The following is an 18,906-nucleotide window of genomic DNA, read 5'->3' as shown; positions in this document are numbered from 1 at the left end:
CAACGTAGTAAGACACCATCTCTACAAAACAAACAAACAAGCAAACAAACAAACATTACCCTGGTGTGGTGGCACACGTCAGTGGTCCCAGAGTGGGAGGCTGAGGCATTAGCCTGAGAGATCAATGCTGCAATGAGCTGTGAACACTCCACTGCACTCCAGCTTGGGCAACAAGAGTGAGACCCCAACTCAAAAAGTTAAAAGCTTCATAGAATTTCCACATTTGCTTGACATGCGGAAATCTTGCACAAGTGCCTTACAACACATTGTGGAGTGAACACAAGGAAGAAGAAAGGAGAGAAACACACGCTCCATGCCACATACACTGCATGACATACACCTTTTATATAAGACCTGGGGAACCCAAACACACATATTTGCTTAAATCTGCCATAAGAAACAATGGAAAGACACACCAAAATAGAAAACTGACAAACCAGCAAGTATCAGGAACTGGGCTGGAAATGTGCCCTCTCTAAACCTACGGTGTTATGGGTTTTCACTTCAGAAGCACATAAATCTTTTACTATTGAGAAAATAAAGCCAAATCAGGTCAGGCATGGTGGCTCACACCTGTAATCCCAGTACTTTTGGAGGCCAAGATAGGAGGATCACCTGAGGACAGGAGTTCAAGACCAGCCTGGCCAACAAGGTGAAACTCCATCTCTACTAAAAATACAAAAAAAAAATTAGCCAGGCATGGTGGCGTATACCTGTAATCCCAGCTACTTGGGAGGCTGAGGCAGGAGAATTGCTTGAACCCAAGAGGCAGAGGTTGCAGGGAGCCAAGATCACACCACTGCACTCCAGCCTGGGCAACAAGAGCGAAAACTCTGTCTCAAACAAAAAAAGCAAATCAAAGCCAGGCACAATGGCACAATCCTGTAATCCCAGCTACTTGGAAGGATAAAGTAAAGTAGGAGGATTGCTTGCGCCAGGAGTTCAGGGGCAACTCAGTAAATTTTATTTCTCTAAAATATATATATATATGAGACGGGGTCTCACTCTGTCGCCCAGGCTGGAGTGCAGTGCAATGGTGCGATCACAGCTCACTGCCGTTTCAACCTCATGGGCTCAAGTGAGCCTCCCCACCTCAGTCTCCTGAGCAGCTGGGACTACATGCAAGCACCACCATGCCCAGCTAATTTTTTTTTTTTTGAGACAGAGTCTCACTCTGTGGCCCAAGCTGGAGTGCAGTGGCACGATCTCGGCTCACTGCAAGCTCCGCCTCCCGGGTGCAAGTTATTCTCCTGCCTCAGCCTCCCAAGCAGCTGGGACTACAGGCGCCCGCCACCACGCCCAGCTAATTTTTTGTATTTTTTAGTAGAGACGGGGTTTCACTGAGTTAGCCAGGATGGTCTCGATCTCCTGACCTTCTGATCCGCCCGCCTTGGCCTCCCAAAGTGCTGGGATTACAGGCGTGAGTCACTGCGACTGGCCAATTTTTTGTATTTTTTGTAGAGACACGGTTTCGCCACGTTAGCCAGGCTTGTCTTTTGCTCAGTCCTCAACCTCCAAAAGTGCTGGGATTACAGGTGTGAGTCACTGTAGCCAACCTGAAATATTTTTCTAAAATGAAAAGTATAGCAAATCAAAAGAAAAAGGTACAATTCCTAAACATTTCAAATAAAGTAAAACAAATGAGTTGAATATTAAGTTGGTGGCAGAGTCATATAGGGAAAAGAAATCTTTTGAGAGGCTTTTTAAAAAAATGAAACAGGCCGGGCGCGGTGGCTCAAGCCTGTAATCCCAGCACTTTGGGAGGCCGAGACGGGTGGATCACGAGGTCAGGAGATCGAGACCATCCTGGCTAACACGGTGAAACCCCGTTTCTACTAAAAATACAAAAACTAGCCGGGCGAGGTGGCGGGTGCCTGTAGTCCCAGCTACTCGGAAGGCTGAGGCGGGAGAATGGCGGGAACCCGGGAGGCGGAGCTTGCAGTGAGCTGAGATCTGGCCACTGCACTCCAGTCCGGGCGACAGAGCGAGACTCCGCCTCAAAAAAAAAAAAAAAGAAACAAAAAGCAAAACGTTCTCAATAAAAGGGATACATTTTAAGGGCAATTAGAACTTCAAGGTAATCTTAAAATTTTAGTCTAGCTTTCGTTATCAGGGGTAATATAAACTGTTTATTCTGAAACGATTTCAAAGTAAAGCAAGCAAGTATGCTAATAATATTAGAAACCAAGATATTCATAGTAACAGAAAAGACACGTTTAAAATGAAAGAAGTAAAAACCCTATATGTAAGGTTAAATTTGAATTAGAAATATTAGTGTAAAATTATGGGGTTTTGTTGTTGCTGTTATTTCAAAAACATGTTTTTTCTTAGTTCTGTTCACTAAAAGGCCCAAAGCAATGAACAGAGCAGCGCCCACATAGCATGCTCAAAATGCCACTTTACCGGCAGAAGTCTGGGTCTAAATGCCAGCAGACTAAGAAAAACTAAACAGGTTGTGTGAGGGCCTCAAGAGACACAGGAGCTCCTGCTAGATGAGGATGGGACCATCTAAGCATCAAAATGAATGACAGCAATGGACCAGAACACTCCAGATACACAGCTCTGAGCTCAAAATGTCACTCAAAGAGAACCCATCTGTGGCCCTTGGGGGTACGCCTTAGACTGGAAAGATCAGAAAAACAGCATTCCTGGAGGTCCTGAACACACAGGGTTTCAAACAATCATCTAGCCCTGGCTGACAAAAGAAAACCTTTCTTGACAAAAAAAAACTCTGTGTAATGAATGTGGGAGAAAAGCCAGAACTAGTCTACAATCCCTAATTAAATGATGAAATCATCGGAAAGATAATAGGAACTTTACAAGGGTCAGGCTGTTGTTGCTCTCCAAACCTCCAAACTGTGGTCTTATGGGAATATCAAGATGCCCAGAAATACAAATTAAGGCAATACTTCGGAAATATTTTTGCTAAAAGACCACGGCATCCTCTCTGCTCTTCGATTTAGCACCCAGTTCATAAGAAGGAGGGGGCAGGCAGGATGAATCAGGAGCTTAGGAGACATCAGAGCCCATGGGGAGGGCTGCAGGACAGCTGGGCTGCTCCTTCACCAGGCTGGGAGGGGCCCGAAGGGAAAAAAGATCCTCGTTTGGATCCTGATTCAAAGAAGCCAACTATTACAAAAAAAGCGTTGGAACTTGAAAGAGGCCTTCCCATTGATGACAATAGTGACTCCATGTGATTGTCAGGTGGGGCCCTAGCACAAGCCGGTGTGGAGACGCTCAGCAGAGATACAACCCTGAGGGGGGATGTGCCCTCGACACTTCAGGAGAGACACAGAGACAGCCAAGGGAAAAGTCACCAAACCACAGCAACTGCTGACTCCGGGTTAGAGGAATATGACACCTCTGTGCTTTCATGTCTCAGAGTTTTCCTAATAGATTTTAAAATACCATCAAATTCCTGAAAGAGTGCTTCCATGATAGTATCCGTAGCCCCGTGGGACCTTGGCCCCAGCCCACAGGACATGCCATCAGAAACCAAGCAGGGATGAGGCAGCCCCAGCAGCGCCCCCTACCCAAGGAAATCACACAGCCCTGACCTGGCCACGAAGGAAAAACAGACCTGTTATCCATCATTTTCACTCATTCCATTAAAAATATATGTAATAGGCTGGTTGAGATACAATACACCCATTTAAAACATGCCATTCAATGGTTTTTGGTACTACATTCAGAGTTCTGCAGTATTACCAAAATCAATTTTAGAGCATTTTCTTTTTTTTTTTTTTGAGGCAGAGTCTCACTCTGTCACCGAGGCTGGAGTGCAGTGGCGCCATCTTAGCTCATTGCAACCTCCACTTCCTGGGTTCAAGTGATTCTCCTGCCTCACCCTCCCTAGTAGCTAGGACTACAAGTATGCGCTATCATCCCCAACTGATTTTTGCATTTTTAGCAGAGGCAGGATTTCACCATGTTGTCCAGGCTGGTTTCAAACTCCTGGCCTCAAGTGATCCGCCGGCCTCGGTCTCCAAAGTTTGGGATTACAGGTGTGGGCCATCGTGCCCAGCCTAATTTTACAACATTTTCATCACTCCAAATGAAAACTCCATTTCTCCTACAGCACGCTTGGCAATCACTAATCAAGTTTCTATCTGTGGCAGGCTAAATAACAGTCTTCAAATCAGGTCCTATTCCCTGGAACCTGTAAATCTGCCTTATTTGAGAAAAGGGTCTTTGCAGATGAGATTAAGTTAAAGATCTGGAGATGGAGGGCTATCCTGGATTATGCAGATGGGCCCTAAGTGCAATTGCATGTATCCTCCTACGAGGGAGGCAGAAGGAAAGTTCACACACACAGAGAAGGCGATGTGAAGATGGAATACAGAGAGAATTTATTTACCTTGTGATGCTGGACTTGAAGACTGGAGTGATACAGCCACAAGCCAAGGAGTACCAGCAGTGACCAAAAGCTAAAAGATGCAAGAAACGGGTTCCTCTCCTATTGCCTCCCTGCTGCCACTGTGATTTTTACCCATGGTAACTGACTTTGAACTTCTGGCCTTGAAAACTGTGAGATTAAATTTCTGTTTTTTTTTTTTTTTTTTTTTCAGACGGAGTCTCACTCTGTTACCCAGGCTGGAGTGCAGTGGCGCAATCTCAGCTCACTGCAAACTCTACCTCCCGGGTTCAGCCATTCTCCTGCCTCAGCCTCCCAAGTAGCTGGGACTCCAGGCGCCTGCCACCACCCCCAGCTAGTTGTTTTGTATTTTTAGTAGAGATGGGGTTTCACCGTGTTAGCCAGGATGGGCACGATCTCCTGACCTCGTGATCTGCCCACCTTGGCCTCCCAAAGTGCTGGGATTACAGGTGTGAGCCACCGTACCCGGCCTAAATTTCTATTCTTTTAAGCCACCAAGTTTGTAGTAACTTGTTATAGCAGCCACAGGAAACATAAATTTTGTTACCAGGAGTGGGGTGCCTAAAAATGTAGCAGTGGCTTTGTAACTCAATAATGAAGGGGGGCTAGTAGAATTAAGAGAAGCATGACAGAAAAGGCCTAGGTTTCCTTGAACAGGCTGTGGGGTAGATATGTGGATGTTAAAGACTCTGTCATCCAGACTGTGCCTTAAAGGAAATGAGGAACTTGATACAGAAAGTCTGTGTTATCTTCAAGAATACATACACTATCAAAAACAAAACGTTAGTAGAAGCATGAACATTAAAGGTGATTCTAAGGGCACAAAGGAAACAAGGAACATGTTACTGGAAACCAGAGCAAAGGTGATCTTTGTAATATAAAGGCAAAAAGTTTAGCTGGATTGTGTCCTGTAGCTGTGTGGAAGGCAGAATCATAAGCAATAAGCTTGCGCATTTAGCTGAGCAGACTTCCAATCAAAGCATTCAAGACTCAGCTTGGGCCGGGCGCAGTGACTTATGCCTATAATCCCAGCACTTTGGGAGGCTGAGGCAGGCAGATCACCTGAGGTCAGGAGTTTAAGACTAGCCTGGCCAACATGGTGAAATCCTGTCTTTACTAAAAATACAAAAACTAGCCAGGCATGGTGGTGGGCACTTGTAATCTCAGTTACTTGGGAGGCTGAGGCATGAGAATCACTTGAACCCGGGAGGCAGAGGTTGCAATGAGCAGAGATCGCGCTACTGCACTCCAGCCTGGGCAACAGAGTGAGACTCCATCTCAAAAAAAAAAAAGAAAAAGGCAACACGAAAGAGATAAATTAAGGGTACAATAAACAAAAAGAATTTTTAAAATACACACACACAAAAAAAAAAAAAAGAAAAAGAGAGAGAGAGAAATCGAGGGAAGAACTGTTAGGCAGAAAGGAATCCAGACTTAATGATTTGGGGAATTCTCAGGCTATTTAGATCGGAAAAAACCAAAATGCTAAAACTAGGAGATTCACTGTTAGGAAAGTGTGTTCTGTAGAGAATGCCAAGGGTGTGGCATATCTTGCAATTTTTTTCTAGTGCCAAAGAGATTAAACACAGAACTCATGAATCCCCTCAATCATCTCGCAGAAGTGAGGAAAGAGAGATGAAATTATCTAGGAAAGATCTGTGGAGAAACCTCATCTAATACTATGAATTCCATCATATATGCAGAAGTTCCACAAGGATTTTGAGAATGTTCTACCAGCAGAAACACTGCCAGCTTGGAGTAGAAAGTTTACAGACTAGACAAAATCAAAGAACTCCCAAAATTTTAGAAGCAGGAATAGGCTGATAAAACTACTCAGCCTCAAACATGTGCTACCCTTTAAGAAAGTGAGGGCAGAGCCATGGGCTCAGAAGTGAAGAGATAGGAGCCTCCAACTTTATGGTAACTTGTTATGGCAGCCATGGGAAACTAATACACTATTTCTATAGATCTGCCTATTCTCTGGGCATTTTATAAAAACGCAGCATGTCATCCTTTGTGGCTCTTCATTTCATTCACATAATGTTTTTAAGCTTCATCCATGTTGTAGCATGTATCAGCCCTTCATTCCTTTGTATGGCCACATGATACCCACTGTATGGCTATTCTACATTCTGTTTATCCATTCATCAGCTGGTAGACATTTGGGTTGTTTCCACTTTTAGCTATTTATGATGTTATAAACGTTTGTGTATATGTTTTTTTTTTTTTTTTTTTTTTTTTTTGGAGACGGAGTCTCGCTCTGTCGCCCAGGCTGGAGTGCAGTGGCCGGATCTCAGCTCACTGCAAGCTCCACCTCCTGGGTTTACGCCATTCTCCTGCCTCAGCCTCCCGAGTAGCTGGGACTACAGGCACCTGCCACCTCGCCAGCTAGTTTTTTGTATTTTTTAGTAGAGACGGGGTTTCACCATGTTAGCCAGGATGGTCTCGATCTCCTGACCTCGTGATCTGCCCGTCTCGGCCTCCCAAAGTGCTGGGATTACAGGCTTGAGCCACTGCGCCCAGCCGTGTATATGTTTTTGTGTGGACATGCTTTCTTTTCTCTTGGGTATATAGCTAGGAGTGAAACTTCTGGGTCGTATGGTAACTCTACATTCAGTTTTTTGAGGAACTGTCATACTGTTTTTCACAGCAGCTGTACTATTTCACATTCTCTCCAGCAATGTATGAGAATTCCAATTTCTCTGCCAGGGACGGTGGCTCACCCCTGTAGTCCCAGGACTTTGGGGAGGCCAAGATGGGTAGACCACCTGAGGTCAGGAGTTCGAGACCAGCATGGCCAACAGGATGAGACTCTGTCTCTACTAAAAATACAAAAATTAGCCCGGCCTTGGTTGGGCGCGGCAGCTCACACCTGTAATCCCAGCACTTTGGAGGCTTACGCGGGTGGATCATGAAGTCAAGAGATCAAGACCATTCTGGCCAACATGGTGAATCCCCATCTCTACATCTAACAAAAGTTAGCTGGGCATAGTGGCGTGTGCCTGTAGTCCCAGCTACTCAGGAGGCTGAGGCAGGGGAATTGCTTGAACCTGGGAGGCAGAGGTTGCGGTGAGCCGAGATTGCGCCACTGCACTCCACTCTGGTGACAGAGCGAGACTCTGTTGCAAAAAAAAAAAAAAAAAAAAAATTAGCCGAGTGTGGTGGTGTGTGCCTATAGTCCCAGCTACTCAGGAGACTGAGGTAGGAAAATCACTGGAAGTCGGGAGGCAGAGGCTGTAGTGAGATAAGATTGTGCCACTGCACTCTAGCCTGGGCGACAGAGCACGACTTCGTCTCAAAAAGAAAGAAAATTCCATTTTCTCTACATCTTTGCCAACACTTACTATTGTTGTGTTTTAAATCACAGTCATTATAATGGAAATGAAGTGGCACCTCATTGTGGCTTTTATTTGCAATCTCCTAATGACTAGTGACGTTGAGCCTCTTTTCGCGTGGTATCTCTTCTTTGGAGATACGTTTATTCAAGTACTTTGCCTATTTTGTAGTTGCTTTTTTTTTTTTTTGGTGTTGCTGAGTTGTAGGAGTTCTTTATGTATTCTGGATATTAAACCCTTACCTGACATGTGATTTGCAAATATTTTCTCCCATTCCATGGATTGTTTTTCCCTCTTTCGACAGTGTCCTATGATGTACAGGTTTTTAATTCGGATGAAGTCAAATTTACCTACGTTTTTTGTAGCTTGTGCTTTTTTGGCATATCTAAGAAACCACTGCCTAATCCAAGGTCATGAAGATGTATGCCTCTGCTTTCTTCTAAGATATTTACAGTTTTAGCTTGTAAATTTAGGTTTTTGACCCATTTGGGGTTAAATTTTTTAAAAGTTTTTTAGAGACAGAGTCTCACTCTGTCACCCAGGCTGCAGCATGTTGGTACAATCATAGCTTACTGTAATCTCAAACTCCTGGGCTCAATTGACCCTCCAGCCTCAGCCTGTTGATTAGGCAGGACTACAGGCACGTGCCACCATCCCTGGCTGGTGTTTTTTATTTTAAGTTTTGTATAGGGTGTGAAGTTGGGGCTCAACCTCAGTATTTTGTATGTAGTTACCCAGTTGTCCTAGCAACTACTGTGGTTTATGTATTTAAAGATTTTATTTTTGGCCGGGCGCAGTGGCTCACACTTGTAATCCCAGCACTTTGAGGGGCTGAGGCGGGCGAATCACGAGGTCCGGAGTTCAAGATCATCCTGGCCAACATGGTTAAACCACGTCTCTACTAAAAATACAAAAAATTAGCCGGGCGTAGTGGCAGGTGCCTAATCCCAGCTACTCGGGAGGCTGAGGCAGGAGAATCACTTGAACTCAGGAGGTGGAGGTTGCAGTGAGCCGAGATTGTGCCACTGCACTCCAGCCAGGACGAGAAAGTGAGACTCCATCTCGGGGGGGGGGGTGGGGAATTTATATATAAAATGTTTTTGATGACCATAAAATGAATAATAGAACAAATGTCAGTGGACCCCTTACCCAGCTTAAATTTAAAAATAAAAAAGGAGGCATACAAGCTTGTTCTCCCCTCATCATTCCTTTGACTTGCCCCACACAGGTAAACTGGGGGAGATGTCACAAGAATTAGATGGTGTTCATAAAGTACTTAGCTCTCAGAGCCTTAATACATGCATAATATGGCTACTGAAAACCAAATCATTATAATTTAAAATAGGATTTATGAACAAGTAGGTTTACTAAGTATGGTGCAGGAGTCTTGATGGTCACACACTTAGATAGAGTGGAGCAAAGGAGCACTGCCTACTGGTAGAAATGACACTCGACCCTCATTCTGAACCAGCTGCATGCAGCACAACTCACGTCTTTCCAGCACATATCGATAATTAATACATCAACTGTTCGATTTTTTTTCTTTTCTTTTTTGAGATGGAATCTCACTCTGTCGCCTAGGTTGGAATGCAGTGGTGCAATCTCAGTTAGCTGCAACCTCTGTCTCCTGGGTTCAAGCCTCTGCCTCCCAAATAGCTAGGAGTACAGGTGTGCGCCACCACACCTGGCTAATTTTTGTAATTTTTATATTTTTAATAGAGACAGGGTTTTACCACATTGGCCAGGCTGATCTCAAACTCCTGACCTCAAGTGATCTGCCCACCTCAGCCTCCTGAAACTGCACCCAGCCACATCTTTTAATGTACAAACCATGCTTTTCTCAGCTCTAAGACGAAGCACTAAATGCTGGGGCCAGTAATCGTCCTTGATGAATAGGTATAGCAGAAGACATATTCATATTTGGTGAAAAGCCTGATCCTAGGCTTGTGAGGTCCCCCGGAAAGGCTGAAGCAGCCAGGCACAGTGGTTCACGTCTATAATCCCAGCACTCTGGGAGGCCGAGGAGGGAGGATTGCTTGAGGACAGGAGTTCAAGACCAGCCTGGACAAAACAGTGAGACCCCCGTCTCTACAAAAAACATTTTAAATATAATTAGTCAATCTTTGAATCATATGTTTTATGGGAAAAAAAAAAGTTTTTAAAAAATTAGCCAGGCATAGTGGTGCATACCTCCCAGCTACTCGGGAGGCTGGGGGGGGGTAGAACACTTGAACCCAGAAGTTTGAGGCTTCAGTGAGCTATGATCACACCACTGTACTCCAGCCTGTGCAACAGAGCAACACCTTGACTCAAACAAAACAAAACAAAACAAAAAGAAAGCTGAAGGTAGGAAAGTATCTTCATTAATCAGAGGCATGTTGGCATCTTTGTCCTCTCTTGCTCTCCTGGGGAACACAGTTGGGCCTATCTTTTTGCCCCTTGATTCTAGCTGTTTTGTTGTTCAGCTTAGACCCTCCTCTCCGATGAATTCCAAGGTGGCTTCCCAGTTCTGATGCTCCCTCAGCCTCCCTAGTCCCTGAGTTTCACCTTAGCTCCTCAGTCAGGGTTCAGTTCTGTACCAGTCATTTCTAAACTACAAACCAGAGACATGTAATACTCTTCTTTTCTTTTTTTTTTTTTTTTGAGATGGAGTCTCACTCTGTTGCCTAGGCTGGAGTGGAGTGGCGTGCTCTCAGCTCACTCTAACCTCCACCTCCTGGGTTCAAGCACTTCTCCTGCCTCAGTCTCTTGAGTAGCTGGGATGACAGGCACACCACCACCACGCCTGGCTAATTTTTGTATTTTTAGTAGAGATAGGATTTCACCATATTGGCCAGGATGGTCTCGATCTCCTGACCTCCTGATCCACCCGCCTCGGTGTCCCAAAGTGCTGGAATTACAGGTATGAGCCACTGCATCCCGGCCAACATGTACTACTTTTCCACAGTACTATGTTAAGTGGAAAATAGGTGATAGGAGTTTAATTTTTAACAGGCTAAGTAAGCAAATGTCCAGAAATACATCCAGTTCCAGTAAACATATGTCCGCACTGCCCCTGTAGTGCTGACACAGAGATGCCAGGACCCTGATTGTCTTCTCATTCAGTGGGTGCCAAATCTTCTTGAACTTTCCTTCAGGAGGCTGGCTGGAATGTTTGGAGATGTCATTATCACTATTGTCTACCACCCCTAGGCATAGCTATTTTTGTATCCCTCAGTCTCCCTTAGACAGAGAGTAGTCCCACCCATAAAAATTAAAGTGTTAAGGAATTAGAGTGGGTGTTTGGGTGTCTTTTGTTTTGACAGAACGGAGTCAGTAAGAGATATGGCTGAAAGTGTGGGGTCTGACATCAGCCAAATGACATCCTGAGCAAAACAATTAGCATCTGCATGCCTTAGTTTCCTTGCCTGTAAACAGGAAAGAGTGGCACTGTAACCGAGTAAGGATCAAATGAGTTCACATGCACGAAGCATGCAGAATAGGGCCTTCTAGGCAGACAACACTGTGGAGTGCACAAAGAGGGCCTGGCTGTGAGACCTGGAGCCAGGCAATGACAGGATAAAGAGGGCTTTAATTTGGGGTGCTGACACTCACACTGAAGGTATGAGCTCACTCCAGACAATTTGGTGAATTCCTTTAGACAAGTACACACAAGGCTTTCCTTGCTCCAGGGTATACGCTAAATAGCCTGAGGTGCCCATTAGTGCCTGGTTTTCTTTGGGATGGGCACCTCTGGACTTGGAAGCCTGCCAGGACTGCAATGGAGAGTAATCCTCCTCCTCCATGAAGCACAACCTCTCAGACCCTCTTGGGGTCTGGAAACACAGAGAAACTACTTCTCCCTATCCTATAACCCTGCTCAGGGGTCCCACCTTTTACATTCCTTCACAGCTGTTCCAACAGGGTCTCAGGCAGCAAGGGCAGGTAACAAGTGTGCCTGGGCTGCCATCTGACCTGGAGAGTCCTATCACAGTCCACCTGCTGAGACGGTCCTCACAATACTAGCTGGCATTGCCTCCATGAAGAATTTCAGCAGTAAGTAAAAAGATGGCCACCAGACAACATCCAAGTAAGATGTCTGTCCCTGTAAAAACGATGTAGGAAATTTCTAACAGTTCTTATACATATTTGTCTTCCAATTAATCAGAGCTTCTTCCTGGAGTTAGGGATTTAGAAATGGCTTGATAAAAGGAAATGGACTAAAATCATTATGGCACAGTGTGCAGGCTACAGTTAATTCAGGGGCCAAGGCAGAGAGAGCTGTCATAGGAAGGGGCAGTTGTTCTGCTGGACGCCTCCTTTGGGAGGGAAGGATTAATCCTAAGGTGCTGGGCATGTCTCTGTGGTAGCTAGTCTCCACGGTGCTCCCAAAATAATTAATGGCCTGCCTATAGGCTGCTGTTCTCATCAAAAGGTAGAGGTAATTTACCCTCCCCTGAACCTGCACTGGCCTTGCGACTTACTGTTTCCAAGTGATGTTCTAGGAGTTGTGAGGACTGGCAGCTTCCACTTCTTCCTTCTCTTGCAAGCCAGCTGCCATGCTAAAAGGAAGTCCAGCTATGCTACTAAAGATACCACGTGGAGACCATCTAAGGAAAACTGATGTGCAGCCTGAGTGAAGCCTTTATTGCCCTGCCAGCATGGCTGGGCTGCGGATGGAAAGCAGTCACATGAAAAGTCACAAGTGAGGCCGGGTGTGGTGGCTCACACCTGTAATCCCAGCACTTTGGGAGGCCGAGAGGGGTGGATCACCTGAGGTCACGAGTTCGAGACCATCCTGGCCAAGATGGTGAAACCCCCTCTCTACTAAAAATGCAGAAATTAGCTGGGCGTGGCAGTGTGTGCCTGTAATCCCAGCTACTCGAGAGGCTGAGGCAGGAGAATAGCTCAAACCCGGGAGGCGGAGGTTGCAGTGAGCTGAGATTGTGCCACTGCACTCCAGCCTGGGTGACAGAGTGAGACTCCATCTCAAAAAAAAAAAAAAAAAAAGAAAAGAAAAGAAAAGAAAAAAGAGAAAAAAGAAAAAGAATATACAAACTAACAAAAACAATTACAAATTGTCAATTTTTTTTAAAGATGGAGTTTCACTCTTGTTGCCTAGGCTGGAGTGCACTGGCGCGATCTTGGCTCACACCAACCTCCGCCTCCCGGGTTCAAGCAATTCTCCTGCCTCAGGCTCCTGAGTAGTTGGGATTACAGGCATGTGCCACCATGCCTGGCTAATTTTGTATTTTTAGTAGAGACGGGGATTTCTCCATGTTGGCCTGGCTGGTCTTGAACTCTTGACCTAAGGTGATCTGCCCACCTAGGCCTCCCAAAGTGCTGGAATTACAGGCATGAGCCACTGTGCCCGGCTAAAATTTGTTAATTAAAAAAAAAAACAATAAAAAGAGTCAGCCAGGCGTTGTGGCTCAAGCCTATAATCCCAACACTTTGGGAGGCCAAGGGGGGTGGATTACCTGAGGTCAGGAGTTTGAGACCAGCCTGGCCAACACGGTGAAACCTTGTCTCTACTAAAAATACATAAATTAGCCGGGCATGGTGGCACACGCCTGTAATCCCAGGTATTCAGGAGGCTGAGACAGGAGAATTGCTTCAGCCCAGGAGACGGGTTGCAGTGAGCCAAGATCGTGCGATGGCACTCCAGCCTGGCCAACAGAGCGAGACTGTCTCAAAAAAAAAAAAAAAAAAGTAAAAAAAAAATTAAAATCCCCCTATATATTTGCAAATTATATATCTAATAACAGACTTATATCCAAATGCATAAAGAACTATTACAACCCAACAATAAAAAGACTAACAACCCAATTTAAAAATGAACAGAGGATCTGAATAGACATTACTCCAAAGAAAATAAACAAATGGCCAAAAAGCACATGAAAAAGATGCTCAGCATCATTAGTCACTAGGCAAATGCAAATCAAAACAATGAGACACCACTTCACACCCATTACAATGGCTACAATTAAAATAGACAACAACGAGTACTGGAGAGGATGAGGAGAAATTGAAACCTCATTTAAGTTGCTGGTGAGAATTTAAAATAGTGCAGCTGCTTTGAGAAATCTGGCACTTCCTCAAAAGGTCAAATACAGAGGTACGATATGACCCAGCAACTCTACCCCTAGTATATACCCAAGAGAAATGAAAACACAGCCCACACAAAAATTTATACATGAACTATTGTTCTGCTTATTCACAATAACCAAAAAGTACAAACTATGTAAATGTCCACCAACTAATGAATGGCTATAAAATATGTGATATGGCTATCCAGAAATGGAATATTTGACAATAAAAAGGAACAAAGTTGACCAGGCACGGTGCGGTGGCTCACGCCTGTAATCCCAGCACTTTCGGAGATCAAGGCAGGTGGATCACCTGAGGTCAGGAGTTCGAGACCAGCCTGGTCAACATAGCCCTAGACATGGCAAAACCCCATCTCTACTAAAAACACAAAAACTAGCCAAGCATGGTAGCACACACCTGTAATCCCAGCTACTAAGGAGGCTGAGGCAGAAGAACTGCTTGAACCCAGTGGGTGAAGGTTGCAGTGAGCCAAGATTGTGCCACTGCCCTCCAGCCTGGGTGACAGAGCGAGATTCCACCTAAAAAAAAAAAAAAAAAAGAGGAGGCCAGGCGCGGTGGCTCACTCCTGTAATCCCAGCACTTTGGGAGGCCGAGGCAGGCAGATTATGAGGTCAGGAGATCGAGACCATCCTGGCTAACACGGTGAAACCCTGTCTCTACTAAAAATACAAAAAATTAGCCGGGCGTGGTGGTGGGCCCCTGTAGTCCCAGCTACTCAGAAGGCTGAGGCACGAGAATCGCTTGAACCCGGGAAGCGGAGCTTGCAGTGAGCCGAGATTGCACCACTGCACTCCAGCCTGGGGGACAGAGTGAGACTCTGTCTCCAAAAAAAAAAAAAAAGAAAAGAAAAAAAAAAGAGGAATAAAGTATATATGAAACATGGTTCATGGACCTTGAACCTTGAAAATATTATGCTAAGTAAAATAAGCCATGTGCAAAATGAAAACATATATCGTACAAGGACGGGTGCGATGGCTCACGCCTGTAATCCCTGCACTTTGGGAGGCTGAGGCGGGACGATCACCCGAGGTCAGGAGTTTGACCAGCCTGGCCAACATGATGAAACCCAGTCTCTACTAAAAATACAAAAAATTAGTCGGGCGTGGTGGTGGGCGCCTGTAATACCAGCTACTTGGGAGGCTGAGGCGGAGGAATCACTTGAACCTGGTAGGCGGAGGTTGCAGTGAGCTGAGATTGTGCCACTGCACTCCAACCTGGGCAACAAGAGGAAAGCTCTGTCTCAAAAAAACAAAAACCAAAAAATATATATATTGTACAATTGTATATTGTATATGGAAAATTCAGAATAGGCAAATCTACAGCAGTAGAAAGTATAAGTGGTAGCTGAGGGTTGAAGGAAAAGGGAGTGTGACTGCTATCAGGTGTAAAGTTTCTTTAAAAAATGTTGAAGGCCGCCGGGCGCGGTGGCTCAAGCCTGTAATCCCAGCACTTTGGGAGGCTGAGACGGGCGGATCACGAGGTCAGGAGATTGAGACCATCCTGGCTAACACGGTGAAACCCCGTCTCTACTAAAAATACAAAAACCTAGCCGGGCGAGGTGGCGGGCGCCTGTAGTCCCAGCTACTCCGGAGGCTGAGGCAGGAGAATGGCGTAAACCCGGGAGGCGGAGCTTGCAGTGAGCTGAGATCCGGCCACTGCACTCCAGCCTGGGAGACAGAGCCAGACTCCGTCTCAAAAAAAAAAAAAAAAAAAAAAAAAAATGTTGAAGGCTGAGCATGGTGGCTCACACTTGTAATCCCAGCACTTAGGGAGGCCAAGGTAGGAGGATAGCTTGAGATCAGGAGTTCAAGACCAGCCTGGTCAACATAGTGGGACCCTGTCTCCACAAAAAAATAAAAAACTTAGCCGGGTGTGGTGGCACACGCCTGCCTGTAGTCCCAGATACTCAGAAGACTAAAAAAGGAGGATCACTTAAGCCCAGGATGTTGAGGCTGCAGTGGGCTGAGATCACGCTACTACACTCCAGCCTGGTACAGAGTGAGACCCTGTCTCAAAAACCAAAAAAAATTCTAAAATTAGGCCAGGCTTGGTGGCTCGCACCTGTGACCCCGGCACTTTGGGAAGCCTAGGCAAGAGGATGGCATACGGCCAGCAGTTTGAAACCATCCTGACCAACACAGTGAAGCTGCACCTGTTTTTATTTATTAATGAATGTTCCAAAATTAGATTTTGGTGATGGCCGCACAACTCTGTGAATATCCTAAAGACCACTGAAATGTAAACTTTAAAGCGTGAATCGTATAAAGCTCTAAAGAAAAAGAAAAGGCTTATCAAACAGATCCCTAGTACAGAGCCCACTCTACCCCACCTCAGTCCCTGTGCTCTTGCAGCTCTGCCTTGCACACACACATGCACACAAGTACATATGTGTCTTGTTCATGTCTAGTAAAATGGTTCTGTCCCAGGGACAGATGAAAGGAGGTGGTCACATAAAGCCCTTAATGTGGTGCCCCACACAGGGAGAGAGCCCACATGTAGTGGAAATCCTTCTCCACTCCACCTGTGACGAGTTCAAGATAAGCATCACCTTCTTCACTTAGCAAAAAGGGACAGGAATGATTCTGGGTGCATGCCTCAGGGCCCTGTAGGGCTTAGGTAACAACCCCTAGGAGGGGCTGAGGACAAACCAGGTTCTTGATCATGGCACTGATCCCTTCCACAGGAGCAGCTAGGGGCCTGAGCGAGCTTCCAGTAGGATTTACGGGGGCTGACCACAGATGGAAGGTGCCAGCAGTGAGGTCTGGGGCTACAGGCTGGGCCTGCATCCCAAATGCCCTCCTTGTACCATGGACACACAGGAGGACCCAGACTGCTGCAGGCAAAGCCAACTGTGCCTGTGATCAATCAATGAGTAACCACCCCACCCCTACACCCTAGGACACCCAACAGAGAGGTTCCAGAGTCTGTGACACTCTCCTCTCCAAGGCTCTCTGTCAGAGGGGCTCCACTCACTGGGGCCTTACCCGGGTCTTGGCCTTCAGGAACACATGGCTCTCCATATCCTTGCTGGATTTATTGTGTGCCACGCCAGCTTTCCTCATGGCATCCTCACTGAAACACAAAAGGAGAAGAGACGTTTGCACACACCAGTGAGTTCACCACTGTGGGGCCCTGGCCAACAGGCCCTGCACAAGCAGCTGCCCCTGGTGACAAAGTGCTATCAGACCCAGCACACCAGCCTGGCTGAGGTCCAGGAGAGGAATATAGGAAGGGGCACTCAATAGAGAGCAATGACAGGCCACTGAGTGAGGGAGAGAGCGAGCAGGGTGATCAGAAAAAAGGGACAGGAAAGGTGGTCACCATGAAGCAAAGAGAGAGCCCTGGCATGAGGGGGCGGGGGGCCAGCCCCTAGGGATGGCTCACAACCAGTTCAGGATCAAGGACTACTGGGTGGCCAGGTGGCCTCTATTTCCTGCTCTCTGAGTGGCCTGAGTTCCCCACAACCTCTGCCAGATCGTAGCACCCTGGTTCCAGATTTGATTCCTCCTATAAGATGAAGGGGACACATGAAGTCATCTCTCAGTTCCTCCCAAGGCAAGGGTCTGTCCCCATGTGGGACAATGCAGGTCCTATATGTGGGATCAAAGAGACAAGCTTCTAGCTTAACTTCTAGCTAGCGACAAGAGGAGAAAGACCACATAAATGTGAAAAATATCTTTAAAAACCGATTTACCAACAATTTTGTACTAAGAGATAGAATCCTATGAAGGGTTTTTCATCACACTGCTGCTCCACGGGGATAAAAAGTAACGTACATCAGTTAAGCTGGACCCCCCTTGAATGCAGCACATGCTGCCCCACCCCACCCCCCACCTCCCACACTCACACACGGAAAGACAAAAACAAGTGTGCATCTGTTAGAAAGGCCTGGACTGTGGCTACCAGGGGCGGGCGGCTCTGGTCTGCTCATGGCCTGCCTTCTTCCCAGTGGGATGGGTCTCTTCCTTGCCTGGCCTCCCACCCTGGGTTTGCTGATAAAGAAACAAGTGGCCAGGTGCAGTGCCTCACGACTGTAATCCCAACACTTTGGGAGGCCAAGGCAGGTGGATTGTCTGAGGTCAAGAGTTCAAGACCAGCCTGACCAACATGGCGAAAACCCATCTCTATTAAAAATATAAAATTAGCCGGGTGTGGTGGTGCATGCCTGTAAACCCAGCTACGAAGGAGGCTGAGGCAGGAGAATTGCTTGAACCCAGGAGGTGGAGGTTGCAGTGAGACAAGATCGCGCCATTGCACTCCAGCCTGGGTGACAGAGCAAAAAAGAAAAAAAAAAGAAAAAAAGAAACAGGTTGGGTGCGGTGGCTCATGCCTGTAATCCCGGCACTTTGGGAGGCCAAGGCGGGTGGATCACAAGGTCAGGAGATTGCGACCATCCTGGCTAACATGGTGAAACCCCATCTCTACTAAAAATACAAAAAATTAGCTGGGCATGGTGGCGGGCGCCTATAGTCCCACCTACTTGGGAGGCTGAGGCAGGAGAATGGCGTGAACCCGGGAGGCAGGGCTTGCAGTGAGCGGAGATCGCACCACTGCACTCCAGCCTAGGAGACAGTGCGAGTCTCTGTCTCAAAAAAAAAAAAAAAGAAAAAGAAAAAAAAGAAAAAAAAAAAGAAGCAAGCATGTCAGGGCTCTGTGGCCCTGCCTCTGAGTGAATTGAATAGGCCCAGTCCAGCCCATGCTAGAAAGCATTCCGACCACTCCAAACAGCAACCAGCTAACCTCAGGAAACTGAAGGAATGTACACACGGGGCTGCAGCAATACGACTGTGATTCTTAAAGACATCACAGAAAGGAGGTTTAATGCTAAGAGGTGCACACATCTGTCTTAACGTAAAAAGAAAAACAAAATGACATTGACCTATCACCCTGATAGATTCAAAAAGCATTCTTGGGCCGGGCACAGTGGCTCAGGTCTGTAATCCCAGCACTTTGGGAGGCCAGGGCAGGTGGATCACCTGAGGTCAGGAGTTTGAGACCAGTCTAACATGGCGAAACCCTGTTTCTACTAAAAATACAAAAATTAGTCTGGCGTGGTGGCAGGCACCTGTGGTCCCAGCTACTCAGGAGGCTGAGGCACGAGAATCG

The 18,906-nt window shown here is 46.3% G+C and overlaps 1 protein-coding gene across 3 annotated transcripts in view; it reads right to left on the bottom strand.

Moving 5' to 3' along the window:
* Nucleotides 1-18,906, bottom strand: part of MED15 (mediator complex subunit 15) — an 86,520-nt gene that overhangs the window by 39,871 nt on the left and 27,743 nt on the right. For all 3 annotated transcript variants that reach the window (XM_010368995.2, XM_010368996.2, XM_030915486.1), the window contains exon 2: nt 16,785-16,872. In XM_010368995.2, coding sequence (XP_010367297.1) covers nt 16,785-16,872 — 88 coding nt within the window. The remainder of the gene's footprint in view (nt 1-16,784; nt 16,873-18,906) is intronic.

This window comes from Rhinopithecus roxellana, chromosome 13 (genome assembly GCF_007565055.1).
Source record: "Rhinopithecus roxellana isolate Shanxi Qingling chromosome 13, ASM756505v1, whole genome shotgun sequence".
NCBI classification, from domain to species: domain Eukaryota; kingdom Metazoa; phylum Chordata; class Mammalia; order Primates; family Cercopithecidae; genus Rhinopithecus; species Rhinopithecus roxellana.
Note: the sequence above shows the minus strand (reverse complement) of the source record. Positions and strands in the feature narration are given on the sequence as shown.